Source organism: Lampetra planeri, chromosome 1, assembly GCF_965212315.1.
Source record: "Lampetra planeri chromosome 1, kcLamPlan1.2.h2, whole genome shotgun sequence".
In the NCBI taxonomy this organism is placed as follows: Eukaryota; Metazoa; Chordata; class Hyperoartia; order Petromyzontiformes; family Petromyzontidae; genus Lampetra; species Lampetra planeri.
In genome coordinates this window covers 17,205,315-17,231,677 of record NC_136107.1, presented here as the reverse complement: position 1 = coordinate 17,231,677, position 26,363 = coordinate 17,205,315, and the positions used below count along the sequence as shown (strand labels likewise).

The following is a 26,363-nucleotide window of genomic DNA, read 5'->3' as shown; positions in this document are numbered from 1 at the left end:
GGCTATACTACCCTCTTGCTGCCCAACCAAGTATAGCAACAGCCACGCAGACGTTTATGACAAATCTGCCTGTGCTCGTCCAAAGCATTATCCAATCACATTACCTAGGCAGGCCTAACATAACCTGCTCAGCATTCCCATGAACGGATTCAATTAAATAATCCACCACGTGCGCCGAATCACCCCACACCCCCCATGACGCCGCGCGTCACGTGATCCGCGCGTGCTCTCGCGCTCACATGACCCGCGTCACGTGACCGCGCCGAAGATTCAACATCGCAGCGAGACCGGGTGCCTGGGATCGTACCGAGGGATTCAGCCGCGCTCCGACCACGCCGCACGACGACAACCGCAGCCGATCGGTGGCTGTTGTGCAAGGTAAAAGGGCCCAGCCTCGATATTGTGACCGCCTGGCACAGAGAGCGGAATTCCCATTGCCTCCCGCCGCTCCCTCCTCAACCCGGTTTGAGGCCTAGTCCTCTACGGGGCCTTAGGCTTTGCCTAGGTCGGGCTGCCCGCGAGGGGCGCGGCCGGCTCTGCGGGTGAGGTCTGGGATACGCTGCCTCGTCTCGAAGCTGGTTCAATTACATGTGCGCGTATGTGATTTCGTTAAACTGTTAGGTGTGAAAGGTAGGTGCAGCAATTGGGTAGATACGTTTTTTCGGGTTGAGGCGAGGCATTTTTCCACACGGGGTTGGAGCTTGGTTTATGGGAAAAGCAATGCTTAGAAGTTACGGTCTCTCTTCCAAATTCCGTAATTACAACAATCTAGTGATGTGGTTTGCATTTTAAATTGTCATTCGAGTGGTGTCCTGATGGTATGTTGGCGCGTTAGGCCTTGGCATTCATAGTTCCCTTTTCCCCCCTTAAGGACGCTTCGGTTACATGCCGGACATCCTGGTTGCACAGCGTAAGTATGTAGGACCGATGAGAAATAATTGATTTTGCATCGCGTTGTCAGATTAAAGTCCATGGCTGGTGAGTGGAATAAGTGCAGTTCAAATGAGCGCGATGCATTGCTCGTGTGTTTGCTGGCAGCAGTGGTGGAAATTCCACGTTCATTAATACGAGTCCAGTCTCACCATTTAGAACAGGGTTTGGGAAACTTGCAGACCGCGGGCAGTGACCCATGATTTATGTTATGAATTATGAATGAGCGGCTACGTAGTTTTCTGTTATTTTTGATTATTTTCTTTGAACCTATCCACGTGACTTTACCGAAAGACTCAATGATATAGCGTGTTAATATTGTAGTGCACTCAAGTCACATGTCACTTGCAGTGGCAGAAGTGACTTGAGGTGTGTGGCCCACAAAAGCTATTTGAAATCGAATTGGGCCCCAATTGAGGAAAATGTGTAGAAGAACAACCGCTAACTGCAAAAAGTAAGGATGATTTTCTTGACCCTGGAACTCTTGATGGGCTGACGTGCTTAAGTCCGCTTGTTTAATTTACCTCCGGTCCGTTGCACAAAACGCTGTAAGTGTAAAATAGCTGTGGTTTAAGTAGAAAAAGCGAGTTAATTCCATTTGAAATTGGTTATACATACGACGTTCAGGGTTTGGTTTGCTACATGGATGCAACCGTCAACAACAAGGCGACTCAAGGTATCGGCACATTTGAGGAAGTCTCCAACATCGAAACTGACAAATAAGGGACTACATTGAAAGTGATCGGCATTCGGTTGGTAGCCCTTGACTAAATATGAATCGGCAAATATTAACATGACTGAAACTATAGGTAATGCTTTCTTCCCAATTTTTGGTAATCTTTCTATTTCTATAGCATATTTATGGTCTAAGGTGCAGGAATAGGCCAAAATGTTTAACTTCCGAATATATACTTTATTTTTGGGCAGTATAAAACAAATGTAAGTGTTTGTTACATGTATACATTATCTGGGAAAGTAATCTAAAATTGAATTGCTCGTAAGCGTAGCTGGCTATAGATTAACAACATAACTTTGAACTTGTCGGTAAAATATCAAAAAGCAGAGATCCCTGAACTATAATTTAAAAGGCATTATCTACCTCTGGAGCCAGTCGTCCTTCACAGCTCCCAGTCACCACGTTCAAACTGGCTCATGCATTGATTGAAGTTGCACTGGGCACTATCAATCATTACCTTCACCTTGTACTTGCATGGGTGAATGCACTTGTTAAGTCGGGGTTTGGGAAATTGAACAATCAATTGACTGTTGTTTGCTACTGTAATTGTTGGTGGGATTAAGACAAAAGCCATGCAAGAGCATACACATTCCATAGCCGCGTTAAACACATTTGTGTGCGTTTACAAATCAAACGTGTAACCAAAATCACTTTAAGCTGATTACAAGTGTGAAATAAACTCTTTGCATTGTATGATGACATATCCTATGAGGTAAGGGTTGAAACTGGCAAAAGTGCCATTGCAGTACAAGTTGCCATTTTCAAAAATGACGTGTGTGCACACCGACTGCATGTAAACATCGAGTGCATGTGCAGTGGAACATGAATGTCATGAAACTGCTGCTGTTGCGTCTTGCTTTGCCCAGTGATTGCTTGCTCACTTTTTTTGCGAATCTCTTCCCTCCTTGCTTTGCGGAGGCGTGGCATGGCGTCGGAGGGGAGCCCCAACCGTTACGAAGTGCTGGATCCTGAACCTGTGAGAAGCACCGTGCCACATCTCACCAGCTTCAAACCGCTGTCCCCGCATGAGGAGGACCTGCCACCTCTCCGCTCTGCCTATAGCTCCATCATCAACCTCTTTCGCTTCAAAGGTGCACTGTCCCATAAAAAAAAAACTTGCTTTTGGTTGTCCTGCTTTTTTTATTCCTTTTAGCGTTTTGTTTAGGTTAATATTTTTGAGCCCAAGTTTGTCTTTTAATTCAGTTAATGAATGCATTAAGTAGTGACAAATCATGCATGCATACCCATGGCTAAATTAATGTCGTGTAACGTTTTTTTTGGGAGTATTAGCAGTTTGTTAGCATATTTTAAAACATTGCTCTTTGATCTTGTTTTGTCTTAAAAAATTGGGAAACGTTTAATCAATTGGTTAAGTCCTTACAGTAACACCATTATACAAAGTTTTGTTCCTATGAATCCTGTTTATTAAAATTAGAGTACTCCCCATTATGATTGAATGTACAAACAGCTAATGCATTGACACTTTCAACACTGGTTGCAATGCAACCAATGTTCCAAAACATGTAATACAAGGTGACTATATGGTGATAAAAGTGTAATAAAGGACTCGATCACTGGGTCTGTCTCCGTTGTCCTTTATTTGGGTTCTTTACACTTGTCCCACACGGCCCTCGCTCAGAGCCTCCCCGCTTGGCAGCTCCACAGCTGCCTTCGCTCCCGTAGCCTTCCGCGCTCCTGCAGCTCTGCTGCAGGTCCCTGGTGCAGCCCTCCGGCTGCTCTCACTGCAGCTCCACCGCTGCTCCCCGTTCCTCCGTGCTCGGTCACCGCTGGCCGACGGTGCCGAGTCTTACTGTGTGTGTGGCGATCTCGCCACTCTCCAACCTCCGCCCTGCGTGGCCTCACTGTGTCTCTGTCTCCAACACTCCCCCGTCTCTTCCGGTATCTCTCCCTTAAGACCTCACCCCTCTCTCCCATGTGACCTAACTCCTCCCCCCCGTGACGTCATATCCGCAAGGCCGTTTACGCCCGCATTACAAAAGTAAAGGAAAGGAGCATCTTAGTCCATTGGAGATGTATGAAGCATGATAATTGTGCCTTAATTCTGTATTTCAGGGAGTGATCCAGTCGTGCACAAGGGTGAGCCGCAGGTACAAGTTGAAGGGAGCATGGATTCCCATTTCACGCCACGGAGGGAGTCTCAGACGGATTCGTGGCATGACCCTCGCCAGGAATCCAGCTCCGACACGAGACAGGGCACCCGTGAGCACAGAAGCCGCACTGTGCGCTCATCTGGGCAGCCCCTCCAGGGTACGTGGGAGATGATACCCATGGACTCTGGCCCAAGTGAAGCCTCCAACGTTAACAGTGAAAAGGGATAGGGTCATCTTAAACACACTTAACTAATATTATACTTATTAATGTTTGTTTTCTTTAAAACAACACTGCTGGGGATACAAAACTCGTTAAGGGGAGATCACTTCTACGCAAAGGTGGTGTATTTGTTATAGCGAATGGTTTTAAAATGCAATACAGTTGGGATTTATACAGTACCTAAATGCAACTACATCTTAAGACATTGCACTAAATATTGGGATATGGGCAACCTGGGGAAAACGGACCTATTTTTTTAAGAAAGTCTGACAATAGAAAGGTCTTAAGCATGGACTTGGACAGGGAAGTTGATGGCATCGATGGCTGGGAGAAGTGAATTCTAGGCTACGGGGGCAGCAGAGTAAATTATGGTAGAGACAATATCCTAAAAATAAAACAAGGCAGTGCTTTTGCAGTAACGCTACAGGAATTGACTTGCATCGCTTCTCATAGTCATCATTAGCAAACACACTTTCACAAAAGGAACGACATACAAGGTATAATTCCTAAATTGGAGAAAGAGGGTCACATGTCTGGTGGATTACTCAGTTTTGGCCATGAATTCTTAGACATATAAAATGGTATGTTTTCCCGATTTTTAAAAAAAGACTGGATTTTCCAGATCCATCACAAAGGAAGGAAGAAGGGCCAATAGACCCACGCTCAGCAGTGCAGCTCCGAAGTCTGGGTACAGTGGTGAAGAGGTTGAAGGAAATCATGGATGGCAAAAGTCAGGTGAGTTAAAATTACAATACAAAACATGTATTGCCAATTGCCCAAACAAAACAACATTTTTGAGGTGTCCACTGATTTCTGTATATCAGTTATGGAAATAGAAAGTGGTAAATAATCATGTTATCACTTGCATCCCAGGACACAGACCTCAAACAGTATTGGATGCCAGACAGTCAGTGCAAGGAGTGCTATGACTGTGGGGAAAAGTTCACCACCTTCCGCCGCCGCCACCACTGCAGGCTTTGTGGCCAAATCTTCTGCAGCCGTTGCTGTAACCAGGAGATCTCTGGAAAGTTTATGGGATACACAGGTATGTGTCTAAATTGTATGTAATCCAGCTGCTCACTCAGTGGTTTTAATGATTTGCACATGTTGCCTGTGCAGGCTGTGATATGCAATACGTGTACGTGAAGCTATTTTGTTACTCCACTTGGATGAGGGCCCCTCCCCCATGGTGTGCAGATCATTGCGGGATTTGACAAATCTGATGTGTGAAAGTGGGGAGCATATGTAAGAGAGAGTACAGTGTAATACAGGCGGTTTCCAGTTTACAACAGTCAGATTTACGGTGATAGACATTTTCCAACATTTATATAATGCCACCATGCATCGATTTTATGATGCACAAACTTTATTTGCGGCGCATTCCGACATGGCTTCGAGCACGTTTGAACAGTCAGCCTGGTTTCTGACTCGACTTGGTGTGGAGCTCATGTCATCCTCAAGTGTTTGTGGGTTTTCACCTATGAAACCCTGAAATATGGCTGCTAAAAGGAAACAAATTGGCAAGGGATGTTTTTACTGTTTCTGTATGAAAAATAGGAGTCCGATTTACGACTTTTTCCAGGAACACATTGTGTTAAAAGCATGGACCCGGGGGACTACCTGTATTGGGTTTCCTGTACCGATCTCTGATGCCCACTATGTATCATTCCAATAACCCGGCGTGCATTGTGGTCACCCATCCAAGCAATAGGCTGAACCGTATTTATCTTCTGAGAATCGACCACATGTTGGGTAATACGATCATTATCAAAAGTATTTAGTTATATATATTTGGTACATGAAGCAATATTCTTTTTCTGTTCCAGGAGATCTACGGGTGTGCAACTACTGTAATAAGGTGGCTATGAGCTACACGGCCTCGGCAGATGGAAGCTCCCTGGGAGAGGACCTTTCCGTGCTGGCCGACCAGGCGTGTGGTGGGAATGGTACTGGGGCTGCCGGTGGGAGTATCACGGCTGCCCTAGAACAAAGCCACAGCGAACCTCGCACACCGATCGGGTCGCGCAAACCCAGCCGCGTTGGTTTCTTGGAGGAACAAGTCACTTGGGGCAGGTGCGGTTTGTCTCAGTCACCTTCATGTAGGGTGTGTCGGTGTGTCTCGCTATTTTGGGTTATGAATACAATTGTGAATGTTGTCTTGCATTTTTTTCTCCCCATGCTTATTTGTGGGGGTCTCTTTCTGGTCCCATTTCTCCACATTCTTATCAGCTGTGTCTACATCTACACCATCCTGGTTCACCACTTCATACCACCGTCTGTCTTGGCCTACCTCAGTATCTGCCCTGGTGCTTCCATGCTCATGACCTTCCGACGTTTTTTTTCCCCCACTCGTGACCTATTCTAGCAATCTTAGCTGACCATGATGTATGACACTCTTTAAACTGTTACAATTGCAACTTACGTCATTAAGTTTTGGTTGATGAATTCTTGTGTTTTCAGCCATGAGAGGACTTGACTTATGAACCTCGTGGTGGGTGGTGTTTTTGTAGCCGACTGGTGCAGGAGCCGCAGAGCAGTGCTCGAGCCACTCTCTCCCGCCTGAGCTCTGTGCCGGAGGAAATCACTCTCTCGCCATCTCATAAGAGGTGGCCAAATGCATCCTTTGTTCTCTATCTTAATGCCAATATTTAAATGTAATTCATTTTCAAATTTGAATTTAAAAAGCTTTCGGTCTCATCAGTAAACTATTTGAATCATGCGACGCACGGTGTTCATTTTTATTTCTTGCTTAGCTCTGTTTCTGCTCGGTTTCAGTGCTGCAAGTCCCCAAGTTGGCCGGAGTTACAAGTTGGATATGACCGATGAAGAGCGAAAGTTATTATTGGTAAGCTTGCTTTTTAACTATGGGACCTTTTTTGCCAGTATGAAAATAAGGATGGGTTTTACCCTGTCTGGCAATAAAACAGGTGCTAAAATGTTCAAACATGTTTTTCCACAAGTACGTGTGGTTAATGCACACTTGATGCCTTGAAAAATGTATCCATTTGGTGTTTGAATATCTTAACACCTGTTTCATTGTCAAGGTAAACCCTAATCTTATTTTATTGAATCTAGATTTGAAGTTTTTGTGACTGCAGGGATCCATACTCTTTGGTTCTTTCGGTAAAGTCGCGTAGGTATAAATTAAATCGCGACATTTCGATTGCAACAAGCAATCGTCGGGTGGGAAAACCACAGCAAGAGAAAAAAAATTGTCCCACTTCAGCAAAAAAAAATTCTTGCTGTGGTTTTCCCACCTGATGATTGCTTGTTGCAATCGAAACGTCGTGATTTGATTTATTTTTACTTATTTTATTGCTTTAAGTTCTCCCACAAACTAAATCAACCTTTCAAGAGTAGTGGGAGAACGTTACATACCTGTCAAACCCTTATCAGTGCCGACCTTATTACAGACCAATTCAGGCCTTATTAGTCACCCCGTGCCCCTTATGAATCTCAACATTCATAAAGTCCCACCACAAGGGAGAAACGGACAAAAAAATTGCCCGCATTTAAAACGGCTGTATGCCGTATGGACCTGAACTCAATTTCCCTGCCTAAGAATACAGGTAAACCGTATCGGTTGATACTATTGGAATAGCTGCATTTATTTCACAGGTGTTGCATAAGCAGACATGTCTGTGATCTTGTAGTTATGTTTTGTTATTGCTTGTTAAAATGTATACATTATTTGTCATGTTGCAAGTTCATCTGGCTGAATCACCCCAGTGCCTATGTACTTGCCTGTTGTGGATTTAACAGACTACCTAGCTGTGACGAGCCAGAATTAAATGCTACATTGGAAGCATTGTTACCAGCGTTCTTGGGTTGCAATTAGAAATGCGCATGTTCAAGGATACCTTTGTTATGCCAGGACTCGGTGCAGCTCAAGGAGCTGTGGCGGAGGGTCTGCCATTCGAGCACTGGCATGGAGTTCCGTGACCACCGTTACCGCCTGCGCAACCACCCCAACACCATCGTGGGCAAGGAGCTCATAGACTGGCTCACTTTAAATGGGCACGTGTCTACCAGGTGACTTGCCCAGTCACAACCACCATTGGTCATTTGTTGGGAATTGAAGAAATAGCTTTTTAAGCGTGCATTTTTAAAATAGCAAAGTTGATCATTTCAATATTTTATTTTTATTGTTGTATGGCCAAGTTTGCTCCTGGGTCCAAAACACTGGGCTGGATCCTATTATTGGGCAGCCACTCATAATTTAAATAGTCTAGTGATGGTGTTACCCTTACCAATTTCTGTGCAAAAAAACCCCTTTGCGTAAAATGTGTTGTGACTTAATTTGTATAAGCTACAGCTCTTCATATTGTTTTCCTCGAATGGAAAATGTTAGTTCATCATAGGATGAACATTTCTCTGTAGCAAGGTGTGCGGGAAAGTACAATGCTTAGATTGTGGATTTCAATTTTATTAAATCGCACCTGCCAAATATGGTATGTGTAATAAATTAATCTACTACTACAAAGGAATTCATGCCATTCCCATACACCAGTTATTTTTCAACAGATTTTAGTATTTAACTAACTGTTTACTGTGTATTGTGAATGGTGCGTTTGCAGGGAGCAGGGTCTTGGGATAGGGCAAGCATTGGTTGATGGTCACTGGCTGGATTGTGTCACCCACCTCGATCAAATATTCCGAGACGAATATGCACTGTATCGACCTCTGAAGGTAAATTACATTTTAGGTGTAGCTCGTAATATTCCCAATTGAAAATAACAGATGTGGCAAATGTATGAAGAAATTAATGCCTATTTTAACTTTGTAGATGAATGCCATGCCCTTGCCAAACAAATTGCAGGATTGTGCACTAAAAGTAAAAGGTGCATTCCTGTAATTTCTTGTTTGTGCCACTGCTGGCAGACGGGCTTCCACTAGATGGAGCTCTAGAGTTTCTAGAGTGTTTGGAAGGGGGGGGGAGTACCCACACTTTATCCCACCGCATGTAACTTTTGCGGCTCAATGAACTGGTGTGTGTACTCTATGCTGCGGAGTGGACTGAGGTGGAATTTTGGAAACTTTATCTCAACTGCAAATACTGGGAGATAAAACTGGAAACCTATTAATTGCATACCCAGTGTGTGGATAACCTTGACACCACAGCAGCATTTTGCGGTGCTTATTGAAAAGTCCATTTAATCGTCCATCCTGTTTGCTAGAAAATGGTGTCGTCGGAGCCAGCTTCCCCTGACACGGCTTCACTGGACTCTGTGGAGGGCCCATCGGAGCCCACGTGGTTCAAGGACATTAAGTACGAAGACAGCGACTCGGAGGGATCGCCAGGGAATGAGCGTATAAACAGCCTTCTAAAAGGTAATGGCTTGTACATCTACTGCCTCCTACATAGACGTTTTTAACAAGGTTTTTGCATATTTTAAGACTGACAGCAAACACTTCCGTGCTAATTCCTTTGTCGAACACCGAGGGATTATATTTATTATGTAACCCCATTTTTACTGAGGGATAGCACTTGCATTCACCATACCACCTTTTTTCCATCATGCTTTGTGGGCAAAAGCAAATTTAATTTTCATTTACTTTTTGCAAACAAATATTAGCAGGCCAGTCTACTTTGGAGTGGACACTTCAGCTGAGGCACCACAATGTTAGCACCATGCTAAATACTTTCATCTCTTGGAACGCAGTGAATAGCGCTAACTTCTAACTTGGAAGCTGTTTACGCAGTGGTGTGATATGCGCACGCAACCGAAGACTGGTGTACTCTGGAAAACTTGTGCAATTTTACGTGTGAGGAAAAGTAACTTGGAATTCCATCGGGCTTCATTACCGCTTTTCAAAAGTGATTGTTTTGTACAGGTTGCTCTTCAGTGAAGGGCATGCGTTTTTAATGACGCTTGTCTCCTCCGGGTGCTTTAGGACGAAGCAGCCCAGAGAAGCGGGCGTCGGTGAGCAGCTTCCATTCTGTGGCAAGCACAGATTCAGCCGCCTCCGTCAGCCTCAGCAGCGATCTGGACAATGTCAACTTCCACGTCAAGAGGCATTCGAGCCAGCCACATGTGCCTCCGTACTACACCGAACAGAGAGGTCTGCTTTTGCCGTGTCCGCATGGCTGTCTACATAGCTTGCATGACCTTTGTGTACCCACAGTGAGGAAACGTGCACACAAATGGATGCCATTTGGAATTTGTTCAGAATTTAACAGTACCATTCTAACTCCTTCGTTATCCTTGACTGTGTAAACACACAATCTTTATGGACTTGTACGGCTGTCCATAAAGTATTTATGTAAATTTAGAATTACATTTGAAATATTTTAAATGCGGTTGTTTTGCATCTAATGTGTTTTTGTTCATGAATGTTTACGCAGCTCATGTTCTGGCTGGACAGCAGTCCCAGGATGAACATCAAAGCATCCATATAAGTGACGACTTTATTAGAGGTATGCTATGTTCCACTAAATTCTTACGATCATTTCAGAAAAGATAAAGTAATTGCCTTTTGGTTTTGTGTACATAATTGCTTAACTGAAAATAATGGAATTTATGATTAAATTAAGAGCAACTTGTAACCTTACAATTGGCCTACATATTGAACATCAATAAACTTTCGCGACCAATATCCATAATAAAGGGGTATTTTTTTGGGTTGGATCGCATGTAAGTGTTGTTAACCTTCTAGGTGATGTCATCACTGAGCCTATCAAGTGTGACGACCAGAGTGTGGGGAGGGGTTCATGTAGTCCTGTACATTTACAATGGATTAACATGAAGAAAAAAAACTTGTTTAATTAATGTTGCCTTTCTGGCAGAGTCATTGTACACCCGTGGTGTTGAGAAGCCAAACAAGGACCTGCTGCTCACCCCGCTGGGCTGGCACCACAGCGCCCTGGAGAACCTTCGCGAGGAGAACGGCGAGAGACCGGCCATGGAAATGTTACTGTAAGCGTGGCACACTATTTGGGGGGGAAAACCCCCTTGTGACATTTCGTATTCTAAACAAGTCGGGGGGGGGGGAGTTAATGTATGCTCGTGGATTAAGGAAGTCTTTTGAACATGGGTTTTGTCCTCAAGTGTTTAATTAGCAGTTCAAAGACGGTTCTGTGCAAAATGCGTTTGCATATGTAGGGACATAGAATTAGCTATGCAGTAGCATAGCGCCGGTGGGGAAGGGGTTCTCCAGCTTCCAGCAGCCCTGACAACAGCAGGCTAGATGATACACCAGAGGGGGATCTCGGGGAAAGGTCATGGAAGGGACACGCCAAGAGCCCGCGGGTAGGTTCTAGAAAGGGGGTGTGGCCAGGGGCGGAGCCAGGCCACACTGACAGTATAAGAGGGGGCCCCGAGAGAGGACCTCGGGCCTGTCGTTTGGAGTTGAATCCCCGTCATGCTGCTGGAGTCTTCACTGTCGTCTCCGTCTTCACCATCTCGGTGTCGCCTGTCAGGCAGTTTTACCAACTGTCCTGACCTGGGTGCGCATTAATAAACGGTGCCTCCAACTCTTCGTGTCTCCGATTCAGTCACTACACATTTGCAAGCAGGTCCCTTTGCTCTTGTTTCTCCACATTTTTGGGAGACTGAATTTGGCCAATTTTTATTTCGGGTAAGCCCCTTTATAGTAATAACTTAATATCACATTTTTATTCCTTATATCATGTTTATAGGAGTTATTGTGCCCCCTCCCATTTGTGAGACAGACAGAGCTAATGCATACATTTTCAGCCTTGGAGCGTGAAAAAAAATTTACATCGTGAGTTGCGTTGCTTCCGGTTGTCCACCACAGGTCAGCGAGCCACACCCATGCCACGGCCGTGCTGCAGCAACTGCTGTGCATGCAGTGCCTCCCGCTGGCTTGGTGCGATGGGGTGCTGCCTATCGTGGACCAGGCCGTGCGCTGTGTCCGGCCAGACGTCAAGAATGACGACGACGACATGGACATCCGCCAGTACGTGCACATCAAAAAGGTGCGCCCGCAACGTGTGCGTGGGCAGTGATGCAGCGCCATGGATTCTGTATCCAATTCCGGGTTCTCCATATCTCCTTGTAATAGGACAATTGAGTAATATGTGTACATTTTAAAAGCCTTTCTGTCTAAACCAATGCTGAATGAGGGCCTCGTGCCATGCGGATCATGACAGATTGGTACTTCCAAGTGCTTGTCACTGGGTTGGTGAATACTGGGAGCATATAAGTACAATACTTCAACGGATTTTGCTGTACTTGGCCCACCTTGTAACCCTGCAGCTCTGACCTGTTAGAGCATGGCAGTCGCTTATCCAAGTACGATCCCAGTCGAACCCTGCGTCGCTTCAGCTCTGAGATTGGGTGCATTCCCGGTTATTCGGTCATAGATAGGCCAACTGTGCTGGGTTAAAGGTTGATCTAAAAAAGCACGAGGTACCTTATTTATCTGTAATAAGAGCCTATGTCAGATTCACGTGGTGATCGGCTTTGCCAGTCCCGCTTTACAGCCAATGGGGGGGGGGAGCCTGGGAGCATGGCCCCGGCGTGATCACGGGATGTCAGCTAGGTGATTGGTTTCGGTGGTCTTGGCCTCCGCCAATGGGAAGACAAGTTGGGGGCGTGGTCCCGGGAGTTGATGGGGGATCTGGAACATTCGGCGCAGGCTATTGAGGATTGGCTGGAGTGTACCACGTGACCCAGGCATTAAATAAGGGGAGAGAGGAGAGACACGGGGTCAAACACAGAACTAAGAGAGGGAGAGGCCACTCGCGAGTGGGGCTCTGGGTGCCACGTGGTGGTGGGTCTCTGGTGACTGTCTGCCCGCTTCCCGTTGCCTGCCAGCAACGGGGGAGTGTTTGTGAACTGCAAAGGAAGTGAAATAAAAGGACCGATTCTACAAGCCGTCTCCAGCGTGTTATTACATATCCATTAACTTTCAAAGCCAAAATTCAAGTTTATTTACCATGCATTGCGTGCTTTAACTTGTTATGCTCACTTTATTTAATAGATTCCAGGTGGGAAGAAATTTGACTCTGTAGTCTTGAATGGATATGTCTTCAGCAAGAATGTGGTACACAAAAAGGTATGTTTTATGGAGGATTATGTATGATCAAATTTAAAATCTTTGCGCACAAAGTCCACTTTAAAATGTTACATTGGCGCATCGTAATATTGTAAAAGAATCTGCAGCTCCTCTCTTTTTGGTGGTTTTCCAGATGAACAGCTGCATCAGAAATCCCAAGATTCTGCTTCTCACCTGCTCCATTGAATACTTGTACAGAGAAGAGACCAAGTTCTCCTCCATTTGTCCAATCGTCCTGCAGGTCATTGCCACATTCCATTTTTCAGCATTGCACTTTCATCCAATTACACATTACTGACTGTCGAGGACTTCATCTCTCAATGTGCATATAGTCATTCTAAATGCTATTTTACATGCATTTTCTTGGCTTGTCTAAAACCAATTTTCTGCATATTTAGTCCATTCTCTTGTCAGTGATAAATCTGCCAACCCAGTGTCGCCAAAGCTCACTTCTTGTGCCATCACTTGGAGCTTTTCTTACATAACATTTGTAGTAGATGCTGTGAATGATCTGCAGTGGCATATTTTGTAATTGTGCAAATTACTTTTAGCGTTTATTCCAATGAATGATTTTGCGAGCTTGGCTTTTAGGTCTGCATTTAAGGACGGATTACTCTCATCATCCCTTGAACTATACAAGAATGTTGTCTTTATTGGTTATGAATGTTAATTGTTTGTGAAGGAGCGGGAATTTCTGAAGAATTTCATTGCTCGCATCGTGGACATGAAGCCACACCTGATGCTGGTGGAAAAAACAGTATCTCGGATTGCTCAAGACATGCTTCTGGAGAATGGCATTGCACTGGTCACCAACGTCAAACGGGTGGGTGTGCACACGTTTGTGAAATACCTGGGGGAGCAGTAGTGTAGTGGTTAGCGCGCAATGTTACGAACCAGGCGACCAGAGTTCGATTCCTGCTTACGGTGAACACCAGTGACTTTTCTGAACTGGTCCTGGGCCTCCCTTAGGTCGACTCTGCCTAAAATGAGTACCTGGTGTGATGTGTGAACATTGAAACTAGGGAGACGAAGGCGGCCGGGCATAGTGCTGGCCACCCACCCCCTCGTGTGCCGTGCTAACCTTCATAGGTGCTCGCAAACAGCACTTGCCCCAACAGTCTGTTCATGCTATATGGGGGATCTTTGTATTTGTGAATACACAGTTGTGGCAAAAGAGTGCTTGTGCAGTAGTTGACACACTACTTGTGAACCCAGCAGCCTGAGTTAATTTCAAACCATGGAAAGTGGTATTACAACTTGTCCTCGGCCTCCCCTCGGTCGACTGGGCATTAAACGTATATTTGGAGTGTAAAGAATTGGTGCTGGGGAGACGAAGGTGGCTTGGCTTGGCACTGACTAAAATTGCCTGTCAGCTTTAATAGGTATTCGTTAACAGCACTTTGCTAAACGGGGGATCTCTGCATTACATACCCTTGGTGTTCTCCCTTCTCTAATTAGTGTGCTTGAGCAATTTGGCTACCTTGTATAGCTTCTGAATTTATGTAAATCATCACTCATGTCCTTTGTCCAACTTTGCACTGTACTTTAATACATTGTATCTTTTTCTTTTGAGAAATATGCGTTGCAAGACCATGCAATCGGGTTTGTTTTTTTAGAATGTGTAATAGTTTACTTTTAATGTTTACACTAATGCAGAAAGTGATGGAGATGGTGAGCCGCATGACTCAAGGCGACCTGGTACATTCCATAGACCAGTTGGTGACCAAACCCAGGCTTGGCTCCTGCCACAAGTTCTACGTTAAGGCGTTTCAGCTGCCTAATGGTAAGAATGTTATATGTAACCATCTTGTTTGCCCATCCTAGGATGGAAGCTGTAATATTTCTGAAAAAATTGAGTGGCATATAATTGTATCTTGTGTAAATTTTAATGGCAGTGAATCTTGCACTTAAGTATGTCAAACAGTTCACTATGGCACTGTATTAATGGCAGTGAAACTGGCACAAAACTGTCAAAACAGCTTCCTCCATGTCACTGTAGCACTATATAACTGACCTTCAATTTCAAATTCACTGCTCTGATACTTTAGTCTCTTCTGCTTTCAGTCACTGGGGTTGAATTAAATTGGAATTCGATACAATATCTGTAAAATCACCGAGAAATGTGTTTTACCATTTATGTAGAAGCTTAAATTAGACTTACCTTTTGTTTCAAGTGCTGAAGAAATAAACACCTAACCCACTTTGTTGCTGCGTAGAATTATTTATTAGATGCACTTTAAAGAAACGTCAAACTAAAAGCGAATTTGCAATAAAAAATGTATTTCCGCTCGACCTTCTGCGCGAGTATAAACATCCACCTGCTCATGAATATTAATGATGGGGGGGTGCAGCATGTGGAGTGATATAATGCGCCTTCCACACAGACATTCTTGGCTCATAGTAGTAATGTTGGTGGATTTTCCACCCACTGTTTGATTTACGCATTTTCTGATATTTTTACTATGACGAAATTAATTTTCGTATGCCTGCATCTCATCATTATTCAGAAGCTGTGCAAGGCTGAGCACTGATTATTGTTTACTTTGGTGGCTTACCATGGCCTGTCAGATGTGTAAAGAGAGGAGAAATGTGCGGTGCGTACAGTTAAGCGGTGCAACTGGGGTCGAACAGAAGTGCGTGTTGCAACATGTTTGCACAGACAAACCGCCAATAATTTAGTTGCGAAGCCGGTGCAACCGAGGTCAAACAGGTGCTAAGCTGTGACCAGCGGTTGGCGCCTAGGAGACAGGAAATGACGGGTGGTGATAAGAGATTAATGGGGCAACTGGCGGAGGAATGGTGAGGGCTTGTTATGAGCCAGGGGGTTATAAGCGGGAGTGGGTGTGAGAGGCGAGAGTTGTTGCCAGGGACAACATCTCGCCGCTGCCACTCCAGCCGTCAACGGGACCTCAACATTCGCACGTCGCCGGGCGGGGTGTTGGCTGATCCCCCCGCCCGGGACAGATGGGTGAGCGTGTCTGAGGGAGCATAGGTGAGGGCAGCGGTGGAGATGCAAAGCTGCTGAGTGCAGGATAAGCGAGGTGCAGAATAGATAGGAACGGGGAGAAGTTGAGTATACGTGGCCGTACAGTTAGTTATAGGTGTGCCTACAACTGGTGCAAGAATAGGTGCATAAAGTGTAAGCAGGTGACTTGTTACAACGTGTAGATGTGTAGGTATGGGACCGAGACACATACCCAGGCAATTTGCAGTGCTGAGTGTCGCCCCCTCAATGTGGGTTTCTTAGTATTCTGATTTCCTCCCACATGGAATAAATGTAATGGAATTGGCCAAACATCTCGATGCAGGACCTTCCTGAATAAGGGTATTGACACTGGGTAAAGCATTCCTAGATTTTAATTGGCATTATTATACGTTTTTGGGAGTGACACAGCATTTCAGTGTCCTACTTTGGAATTTGCATTTTAAAAATGTTAAACAATAGCATGAATTGCACATGCACTGCTAACATAGTAGTACCATCTGCTTGTAAATGTACTGTGGCTTGGCTCTAAAGAAACACTACCTATATATTTATGTTTGTAATAAATCAAATACTCCATGGCCTTTTTTTACTATTGTCATCTCATCTGTGTGGGCTGTGCTGTTTGTTTTGTTTAGGGAAGTCCAAGACGCTGATGTTCTTTGAGGGCTGTGCACAGCATCTGGGCTGCACAGTGCTACTGCGGGGAAGCGGGGCGTATGAGCTGGCCCGCGTGAAGGAGATCATCCTGTTCATGGTCTACATGGTGTACCACTCTCGGCTGGAGATTTCCTTTCTCATGGATGAGTTTGCCTGGCCACCCTCGCTCTCCAGAGCTGAATCCCTGCACAGCATCGGCTCTGAGGTTGGCAATAAAATGAGGGCCATCGCACACATGGAAGACCCTGCTTCCAAGAGTAGCGATGGGCTTCGGAGCAGCATCACAGACCAAGCACACGACTCTTTGGACGATGCCCAGGAAGCGGACAATCTGAGTGTTGGCACGTTAACGAGTGGAGACCTGAATTCCAATTTAAGTGCAGATGGAGTGATTGAAGATGATCCAACTGGTCACTTTAGACCAGACTGTCTAGATTGTACAAAGGTTTTGGTTGGAGAGCATTCGATCACTAATGTCAAGAATGATGGCTCTGAGTCTCTGACTCTTAACGATTCCCCATTTGGGCTGGATATGGTTAATGCGTTGGAGACTGCCATTCATGAAGGTCAAAAAGTTAAGACTGACGTTGAAGTACATGTTCCAGCGATGCTTGCTGTCCATAGCAAGGAGGATCATGCTATTACTAAAGCGTCAGGTATTTATTATGGCAGCAGAGACGCAATGAAATCATTGTCCCTTGAAAATGAAGATGCATCTAAACCTACTCTAAGTAAAGGGGCAGCAGATATGGCAGATGGGAGCAGCATTAGCCGTTTGACCAAAACAACATACGCTCAGCCATTTCCAGACCACTCCGACCCCCTACGTGCCAGGTGTGAGGCAGCTGTCAAGACGAGGATGGATGATGAGTCTCAGTTCCACGACCCACTGCGATACGACATGGGCCACTCTGCATGCTCTGAGGAGGAGAGCCACGAGGAGCGGCTGAGAAAAATCACCCGCACGTTCGTGACTGAGATGAGGGACGTCATCCTTTCGGTGTCTCCGTACATGACGTTTCCTGAGCCATTTGTACTAACCGATGCTGGTTCGCGCAGCCCTTGCCGCTGCTACTTTTCCGATGAGATTTTCTGGTCGGCACTGTGCCACAAGGAAGCCAAGGACATGGAAGACCGTCGCAAGAAGCAGCTGCTACGGGATATGACCACCGCGCATCTTGTCCCCAACGGCGCTGTCTCTTCTCAAAGACCTTTGTAAGGCTCAAACGTTGTTACGTGCAGTTGTCCTTACTACATTCGTGTCCTGTGCCCTTAGATGGATTAAAACCCAACGATTTTGTTGAGTAGCGATAACTATTAAGTAAAGTTAAACCGTAACTTGGAATATTGTTGGCTGCTTTTTAATGCAAGTTTCATTTCCCGTTTTCCCATCAAGCGTTGTCGTCGAGATGCCCAACCATAAGCTGCTTTCAGCCAAACTCACGGAGCCCTTGGCCAAGAACATGGAGCTCGCCCGACTCCTGGCTGACTACCGGGCGCAGGGGGGCAGCCTGCGGCTACAAAGCCGGCACATCTTGAGACCTGGCACGGATTGGAATGACCAGGACCACGATCCAGAGCAAGTTTGCCGTGAAAGAGAGTCTTCCTGGGCATCCTTGGACTGTGCCGAGGAATCGAAGCAGCAAGACCCTTGGCAAAGAAAGGTAGTTGGGCAGTATTCTGAAAAAACTCGCGCATACATTCCGACCGTGCTACACTCTACCTTGTGGTGGTGCATTCTTGTAATCCAGCACTTTGGAATTGGAGGGTTACTGGGTCGCATGTTTGTGTAACTCCCAAACTTGTTGGGTTTAAAGGTTTCCATTCAAGGAGTGTACGGTACAGCAAGTGTGCTTGAGAACCCATCTCTGCAGACGTTTGAGTTGTGCTGTCATATACATCGGTTTTCTTTGCGTACTCCAGTTTTTCCACATGTAAAATGCTCATTCAAATGCATCTTGTGTAATTCCCTTGGAGTATTTTAATTACCAATTTTTGCAGTGATTTTTAATTCATGCTGAATTATACTCATAATAAAATATAATTCCATAAAAAATAATTGTAAAATATTGTTTTTATACGAGAGCCTCACTGGGCAATCAATACTCGTTTCAGGAGGTTAATGCATCGTAGTCGTTGGCCAGTTCCATTTCTCTGCAGTGTAATAAAGAAAATGTGTATCATTAGCTCTCCTTTTCTAAGAACTGAAATAACCTTTGGTTTGCCGCATTTGCTAACGATGTGTGGTTGTGATTTTATTATAAAGTGAAGGTGAGCTGCGGCCGCTTTGTTTTGGTCAGATTGACAGCTTGAACCCCCTGCACCATCAGAAGCTCTGCGTGCTGTTCAGCAGCTTCTCCCTGTATTCAAGCAATGCTCCCAACCCTTGTGTAAGCCCATGGTGAGTTGTTTGACTCGAGACAGTATGCACACATGTAACACTTTCAATTTTATGAGTCAATTTTAAATGTTTATCCTGCACACGTGTAGAACTTCCACTTAATTACAAATTCTGTGATATTTACACTAATCTATCCATAAGGATGAGCACATTAATAACAATATAATGCTAAGTCATGCTGATAATATAGTGCCCAACGTTTGGGCATACAGGTTGGTGACAATGGAGTTTTACGGAAAAAACGATATCACACTTGGGCTTTTTCTGGAGCGGTACTGTTTCAGGTACGTCATTTAATCTACTTAACAATCACGCTGGCACTCATACAATACATTAACATGGGTTCCTCCATGGCCAAGCTTCCACATGGACTATCCTGTTCGTAGATGCAATTATTCCCCATGTTCTTCCACGTTCAGATTTTGCTGAGCAATATTGCACTATTGTGCTGTGAACATAAACACAGCCTCTGACCCAATCACTTGCAAAGTGCACCCAATCCTGTTAAATCTCGGATACCAAGCAGGGTTGAGCCTGAATAGTGCATGTAGCGCTGACCTTCACAAAACAAGTGGTGTAGGCTGATGCTGTATGTCTGCGTTGTCGGCAGAAGGCAGAACAACAATATTTGCTGTACCTGTTTACTCCAATGCGTGGTGCTTCCTACTTACCAACCCAAGCTGACCAGTGGTAAACTACGGTCAAACAGTGCGGCATGAGCGCCTTTGCCCAGCGGTGTATGAACCAACATGACTACCTGAACAATAAACACTGCTGGCAGACCAAACTGTATTCAGTTGTGAGAAAGCGCTCGCCCGAGGAAATGTGACCAGAGGTCTTATAGAATGGCATGGGCTCTGGTACAAGGAATTAAATTCGTGGCGAGGGGGGGGGGGGAATCCGTCTTATCCGAGCTGAACTGCCTGAACAATAACAATGCTGAACTGGAGATGCACACCGTGGGGCATATACTGGAGACAAAACACACTCAATGCGGAACTTGTGCTTGAGACACCAATGCACGCTGGACACTCTCGGAAGGCATCTGCACAGTGGACTCATGGACCTATAATAGCTACACCACTGACCAGCATGGACACAGCAACCCAGCGAATGACAGCATCGCTTGCCATTTGTGTGCAGGCCGTCGTACAACTGCCCGAGCATGTACTGCGATACCCCCATGGTGCAGCATGCCCGCCAGTTTGTGCACGGAAATGGCTGCGTGCAAATCCTGCTTAAGGAGCTGCAGTCGCCCGTGCCCGGATACCAGCACAGCATCCTCACCTGGTCCTGGTGCTGCCTTTGCCAGCAGGTGTGTTTGCACACACAGATCCGTGATTTGCTCGGCATGTTTGTGGTGTTAAGTCTCATCTAGGGTTTATAGAATGTGAAATTGTCATTTATTTCTGGTCGTAGTTTGTCACCCGTTTTTTTAGTTTGTTCAGGAGCTAGACTGTCGTTGCTAAATGTTCCCCATTTTCTAATTTTTAGGGAATCTTGCCAACGCCTCCCAACAGCTCACATTGCCATAGTTGTGTTTTGGCCATTTGCTGAAGATGTGTGCATCTGGACATAAAAATTTGAGTTTACATAACGTGCATGCGAATATTGAAGTGTGCTCATGAATACAAGGACTACTAACGAACGAGTTCGGTTCCAGAAATTTGTTCTCAAGTCCAACTTTGCTCCTGTCGCTTCCAAACATGTTGTACAGCATGTACACTAAATGTGGAGAATGGCTTTAAACGTTGTATTAGCTCCTGTAGATGTAGATGCCACTGGTGCTTTGTGTTCTGCAGATGTAGATGCCACTGGTTCTTTGTTCTGCAGATGTGGATGCTAATTCCCTTGGTCAGTTTTTTAAGAGTAGAGAGGAAACACAAGGACCGAGATGTCTGCACAGTTGCTCTCTTCATAAATCAACGTGTAACAGACGATTTGCATCGTGAACAGTTCCAAACACCTTGGCAAATCTTTCAGTGTTTGGGTCCTGAAACTCAAAACAATCCAATTCCTTATTAATTGTGCCGACACCTTCAGCCAGCTGCTTGGTGTTGAACCCCTTTGGGTTGCTCAACCTCCTGTTCTTCCTCAGTGACCTCATCCCTCCACCGACATCTATTGTGTGGTGGTTGAACTTGCGACTGTCCAAACAGGCAACTGGACATATGGACAGGTTTGTTTGTATCTCCTGAAAGTTTGTAAGTCGAATGTTCGTAAGTAGAACAGTCCCTGGTATACTTTCCCTGTGCTTCCTGGGAACAGGCGACACCAGTGGTGCCTCTCTCGGCCGACTCGTGGGCCATGTCGTTTGCCAAGTACCTGGAGCTTCGCTTCTACGGGCAGCGGTATACGCGGAGAGCCAGCGCAGAGCCTTGTGGCCATTCCATCCACCAGGACTACCACCAGTACTTCTCCCATAACCAGATGGTTGCATCTTTCAGGTGATTATTGCTGCTAAACACAAGTGTTCCTCTAGGGGTGGGGTAGGGATGGTTGTTCAGTGCTACGAATCTGGCAGTACTGGGGGAAGCAAAGGCATCTGGGCATTGTGCTGGCCATGCCACTGACCTGGGAGATTTTTTTTCTCCCTTTTGAGTAATGATCTTTGTGGGCATTTGAGTGTCCTGTTTTAATGTATGTGCCTTTCTGCAGTTCGAATGTATCTCTACCTTTAATATCAATTTCAGAATGTGTAACAAATGCCATGCAAATTTACAGAATCGTCTTTAAAAGTAACTGTTTTACCTCCCCAGTGGAATGCAGTGTCTGTCGTGGTGGAGAGAGCGATGAACCTTTGCTATCACTGTCTTGTATTTCCACAGCCACTCTTCCATCCGCCTGCGCCTGATCTGCCTGCCTCCCCTGGTGGTGTGCATTCGGCCACACCACCTGCCCCTGGCCACCCGGCTTGCTGACCTTAAAGACTTCACCACACAGTACGTGGCACGTTGTCACAGTTGCAACGTGGCGGTCTGTAAACTTTAAGGTGAACTGCGTTTGTGCACGTTGCCTTGTTCCACAAAGGTGCACAGCTGTTTTGCCCCCTCTGGTTCCAGTGTGCAGCAGGTTTACCAGGCTGTCGATGAAAGGCTGAGCTCCCTCAAAACGGAGACCTTCAACAAAAGCCGGGAGGAGAAGGTGGAAGACATGTTCGCTCAGAAAGAGGTGCGGTATCGTATTGCATAGCAGTTGCCTTGACTGACAGTGAGTGGCACACCCCCCCCACCCATCGTGAAACTAGTTGGATGGAATTATACATTCTTGTAGTCAATCTACATTTATTTCTCACTTGTACAGCCATTTTGTTAATTCACTGTTGGATGAGGGCATTCCCACACCATGTCGATTGTGGGGGTTGTTTTGATCATACATCATCACTGATCAGTGTGTGGGTTGAAGGTGGGAAGCATAGATATCGGAGCATAGTACTATACAACAATGGATTTTTACTGCACTGCCCTCCTGAAGATGTAGTCCTGCAGCAACCTACAAACCCGTGCTTTATGCATAGAGGCCACACATCCAAGCACTGTCCAGGACAAAACCTGTTTTGCTTCTGAGACCTGACGATCGGACCAATTCTGGGTACTATGGCCATAGGTGTTGCTTACATGGCTCCCGCTAATGTGCATTGTCTTTGCGAACAGATGGAGGAGAGTGAATTCAAAGAATGGCTGGAGAAGATACAGGCTCGCTTGCTGACCAGCGCAGGAGATGCCTCCCACCAGCCTCGTCTGTTCTCCGATGTGCTGATTGGACAGAAGCAGAAGCTGTGCGAGATGGTCCACGCCTGGAACAACCGGTAAGTCGCACTGCGAGGTGCCGTTTTTAGAATTATTTATTCCTTGTTAGATTGTATCATTTATAGTGTCCTCAGAGTACCCTAAGTGCATATACTAAGTCTTACATATAATGTGGTAATTTGGAGGAACATTTTAAACATCGATAGTAATTGGGACTTTTAAAAATCACCAATGATAATGATGTATTTTGTATAGTGCCTTACATGCTTGGGTGTCTCGTTTCATCATCTCCAACCATTGGAAAGGGCACCCCTTGTGGCTGCAGTCCCCGTGGACACAAGGTCACATGGCACCTGGCCTGCAAACAGGCATATGGCTGCCTGTAGGGGAGTGATTATTCAGGTGTAATTCCTTTTTGAGTAATTTTGCGGGTAATTTTAGAATTTGGCAAATTTGTACCCTGACTGCAACAATCAAATGGCCTAGTCTTGAGTGACATGAGGTGGATCTTTCATCTTTGAATGTGAAGTAGATTGCACATATTATTCCACCTGCAATAATAATCAGGGTGGCCACTGGATTGGAACTGAACCTCCAACAGGCAGGGACTGCTACTGCTGAACCATGTCACACTGTACTCGCAAAGCTCAAAAGAATAAACAATGTGCAAAGCAATGCTGTGTGCTGCATTTTCATGCAGCGCAGAAATGTCGCGCACCAGAGTCCTGGTTTAGAACTGCAGTAACTATTGTAGCATTTGTTTGTGCCTGTCATTTTCGGTGTTTTCGGATGTTTTTTTAGCTTTTACATCTTTTATCATTTGTATAACATAGAAAGCTAAATAAATACATTTATAAGTTTCAAGTGGGCTAAATTTGGTCTGTGAACATAACCAGGTTTTGTAAATAGAATGTATAAACCAGGGCATCGCACCCCTGAATTGGGCTTTTATTTGAAGGACCTGGTGTATGTGAACTTGAGTAACTATTGGAGAATCTCTGCCTGTGTGCCCATTGGAAAATCTCTGCCTGTGTGCCCATGGCATGTGCATTTGGCAGGCTTCAGGACATGTTTCATCAGGAGAAGGGGAAGAAGCGACAGACGGTGCCACCGAGCCCTGGACGCCACCGGCATTCTGATGACAGGGTAGGGCCCACGTCCACAATTTACCAATGCACCAGTATAGAATGCCTGGTGATTGTTATGGGCAAACAACTGCTCATTTCGCACAATATAATTTTCCCTGTTTGTGTGTCATTTGGTTACAGAGCAGTGCCCACGATACCTCTCCAAGGGTGGTGTCAACCAGCAACGATAAGGGTATGCTTCCCCAAAGTACACTGCTTTAAATACACAAAAAGAAAAATATAATTTATTAGACGTTGCAGTATTATTGTGTGATTGCCTAAATCATGGGCAAGGGAACCTATGTTACTAATGACTTAATAGGATTTTAAAATATACACGTGTCTGACTTTTATAAAGGCAAGAAAGAAGTCCTTGGCTGGACAGGTGTGTGAGCATGCAAAATTAGGTTGCCAGGTAAATTTTTACTTTTAATACCCGATTTTATTGCAGATAAGATGCTTACAGTGACATGTAAATGTTGTTCGCAGGCCATCTCAAAGTGGTAGGCCCCGTGACCACGAGCTGTATGAAATGAGGTTTCCAGCCAGATGTTTTCCCCACCCATGATTCAAATGAATAACTGTCGTAAGATTTTTTTATTTTAGTTAATTGCATCGCCAAACTGCTGTTGTAATGTCTGGTGGGTTGGTGGTGCAGAGGAACAAGGCAGCTCGCTGGGTCCTCCGGGCACCAGTGCCACACACCTGCAGCCACCATCGCCCTATGAGGCACCCACCTACAACACAGAGCCTGAGCAATCGCAGGAGGGTAAGCTGTGGGGCACACTCCAACCCCACTCGCCAGGCACCCAGAGCCCTCAACCCACTGAAACGCCATCGTCATCCATGAGCAATCCACTGCTGGATAAAGCCCTCTCCAAGCCATCGCTATCTCACTTGGTTCTGCAATCCACTTGGCACGAGCCGATTTCATGACACCAATTCCACAGTTTGCGTCAGAATACAAATCTTTATCTAGACTGGAGGAATTGACCTGAGGTTATGAAGCTCTTTTTTCACAGATGTCCAGTAATACATTTGGGTGTTCCCACTCGCCTACGCCTTGGGTCGCCACGGTCATTGACCACCCACCCTTTCCTTCTAGTAACCTGGTGTGCGCAAGCCAAAAAAATATTTCCAGTGGCATGAACCATAATTGGGAAATAATTGGATTTACTCAAACTCCTTACCATCCTCCTGCACATAATTTTTGATCTCACTGCTTATGGTGCAACCTTGTGTTTGTTTTAAAATTAAATTTTTTTATAAAATCTTGCACGGATGCTGTATCACATTATGCCTGGTCAGTTTAATCTATCGTCCATAATAGAGGTTTTTGGGTTGGATCGTGTAAATGTGTCGTTAAAACCCATTACCACCTGACACAGCCAACTAGTAAGGGTTGCCACGGAAACAGAACATGCCAATTCGTCACTAGTACAGCACACCGGTGTGTTAGGGAGCCAAGCCACAACATTTACTAACAGTACGACGTTTTGCCAGTAATTGCAACTTGCTTCATCAGGCGACAGACAGTTTTGTGCCGACGTGTAAAACTAATCTATCGTGTTTGACTGCTTTACGGATTCATCTGCCCTAAATATTTTTCAGATGTGGTGGATGGATTCTTTGGCACCTCCCAGGAGGCCCAGTTTAAGGAGAAGTCAACAATGAAAGCCATCATAGCCACACTCCTGCCTGGCATCAGCTACAACCCCATTCCTCTGCCTTTGTAAGCTCTTCCTATTACAGACCTATTGTGGCACTTTGAAAGTTGTGGGTTGTGCGTTTTTAACATTGCCTCTTTTGAATTCACTTGTGGTTGCTAACGTTAAGGACCCATTTTGATTCTTAAATACACAATGTGTTCTGTTTACATATGTCGAATCCTTTCTTGGGATTTACTCTCGACCTCAATGAATGTGTAGGGGTGTTACGGGAGGGAAACGGACGGGTACACAGGGGTGCCCACATTCTCGTCCGCAAACGGTTACCACCCTGGGGGGCTGTGGGAGGATGCTGTGATCCCACACAGCCCCACCCCTCGGTGGCAAGTTGGTATAAAAGGCGGGGCCAGAGAGCTCGAGAGGAGTGTTGGGGAGCTAAGGAGCGAAAGAGCCAGTGAAGACTGGGCAAATAGGCCCTGGAACTCCTCTGACCCGCTTTCCTTCTCAGGACCGGGCAGAGCAAGCCAGTGGCGTGGCCCCAGAGCCGATGTTCTTCTAAGAGCCGGGTCTGTCTGGCTGGGTGTTGTGACCTGTGCCTTGACCAGGGCCAGGTCAGATAGCCTCCCCTAGCGCCCTTAGCGGAGGACCTGGGAGCATAACAGTTAGGCAGCCTAGGGGTGTATCCCAGTCCAGTACGGGTGAAGGGGTCATTACCCCTTCCATTGTTACCCTGTGAGTTATAATAAATAGTGTGCCTC

At 45.6% G+C, this 26,363-nt stretch overlaps 1 protein-coding gene across 3 annotated transcripts in view; it reads left to right on the top strand.

The window, feature by feature from the left end:
* The first annotated feature begins 217 nt into the window (after nt 1–217).
* The window catches only part of PIKFYVE (phosphoinositide kinase, FYVE-type zinc finger containing), a 39,437-nt gene continuing 13,291 nt past the window's right edge, over nt 218–26,363 (top strand). The window contains exons 1-32 of one of the 3 annotated variants that reach the window (XM_078602108.1): nt 218–378; nt 2,585–2,757; nt 3,740–3,934; nt 4,620–4,732; nt 4,871–5,042; nt 5,824–6,070; nt 6,508–6,603; nt 6,773–6,842; nt 7,872–8,029; nt 8,575–8,686; nt 9,175–9,328; nt 9,893–10,060; nt 10,344–10,415; nt 10,785–10,914; nt 11,756–11,936; nt 12,944–13,018; nt 13,152–13,259; nt 13,701–13,841; nt 14,675–14,801; nt 16,640–17,876; nt 18,058–18,325; nt 18,962–19,062; nt 19,275–19,346; nt 20,206–20,377; nt 21,331–21,509; nt 21,891–22,004; nt 22,125–22,233; nt 22,716–22,870; nt 23,870–23,957; nt 24,080–24,131; nt 24,597–24,707; nt 25,550–25,670. In XM_078602108.1, coding sequence (XP_078458234.1) covers nt 2,592–2,757; nt 3,740–3,934; nt 4,620–4,732; nt 4,871–5,042; nt 5,824–6,070; nt 6,508–6,603; nt 6,773–6,842; nt 7,872–8,029; nt 8,575–8,686; nt 9,175–9,328; nt 9,893–10,060; nt 10,344–10,415; nt 10,785–10,914; nt 11,756–11,936; nt 12,944–13,018; nt 13,152–13,259; nt 13,701–13,841; nt 14,675–14,801; nt 16,640–17,876; nt 18,058–18,325; nt 18,962–19,062; nt 19,275–19,346; nt 20,206–20,377; nt 21,331–21,509; nt 21,891–22,004; nt 22,125–22,233; nt 22,716–22,870; nt 23,870–23,957; nt 24,080–24,131; nt 24,597–24,707; nt 25,550–25,670 — 5,264 coding nt within the window. In that variant the 5' untranslated portion in view covers nt 218–378; nt 2,585–2,591. The remainder of the gene's footprint in view (nt 379–2,584; nt 2,758–3,739; nt 3,935–4,619; nt 4,733–4,870; nt 5,043–5,823; nt 6,071–6,507; nt 6,604–6,772; nt 6,843–7,871; nt 8,030–8,574; nt 8,687–9,174; nt 9,329–9,892; nt 10,061–10,343; nt 10,416–10,784; nt 10,915–11,755; nt 11,937–12,943; nt 13,019–13,151; nt 13,260–13,700; nt 13,842–14,674; nt 14,802–16,639; nt 17,877–18,057; nt 18,326–18,961; nt 19,063–19,274; nt 19,347–20,205; nt 20,378–21,330; nt 21,510–21,890; nt 22,005–22,124; nt 22,234–22,715; nt 22,871–23,869; nt 23,958–24,079; nt 24,132–24,596; nt 24,708–25,549; nt 25,671–26,363) is intronic. The other 2 variants (XM_078602090.1, XM_078602099.1) reach the window with 2 other exon arrangements.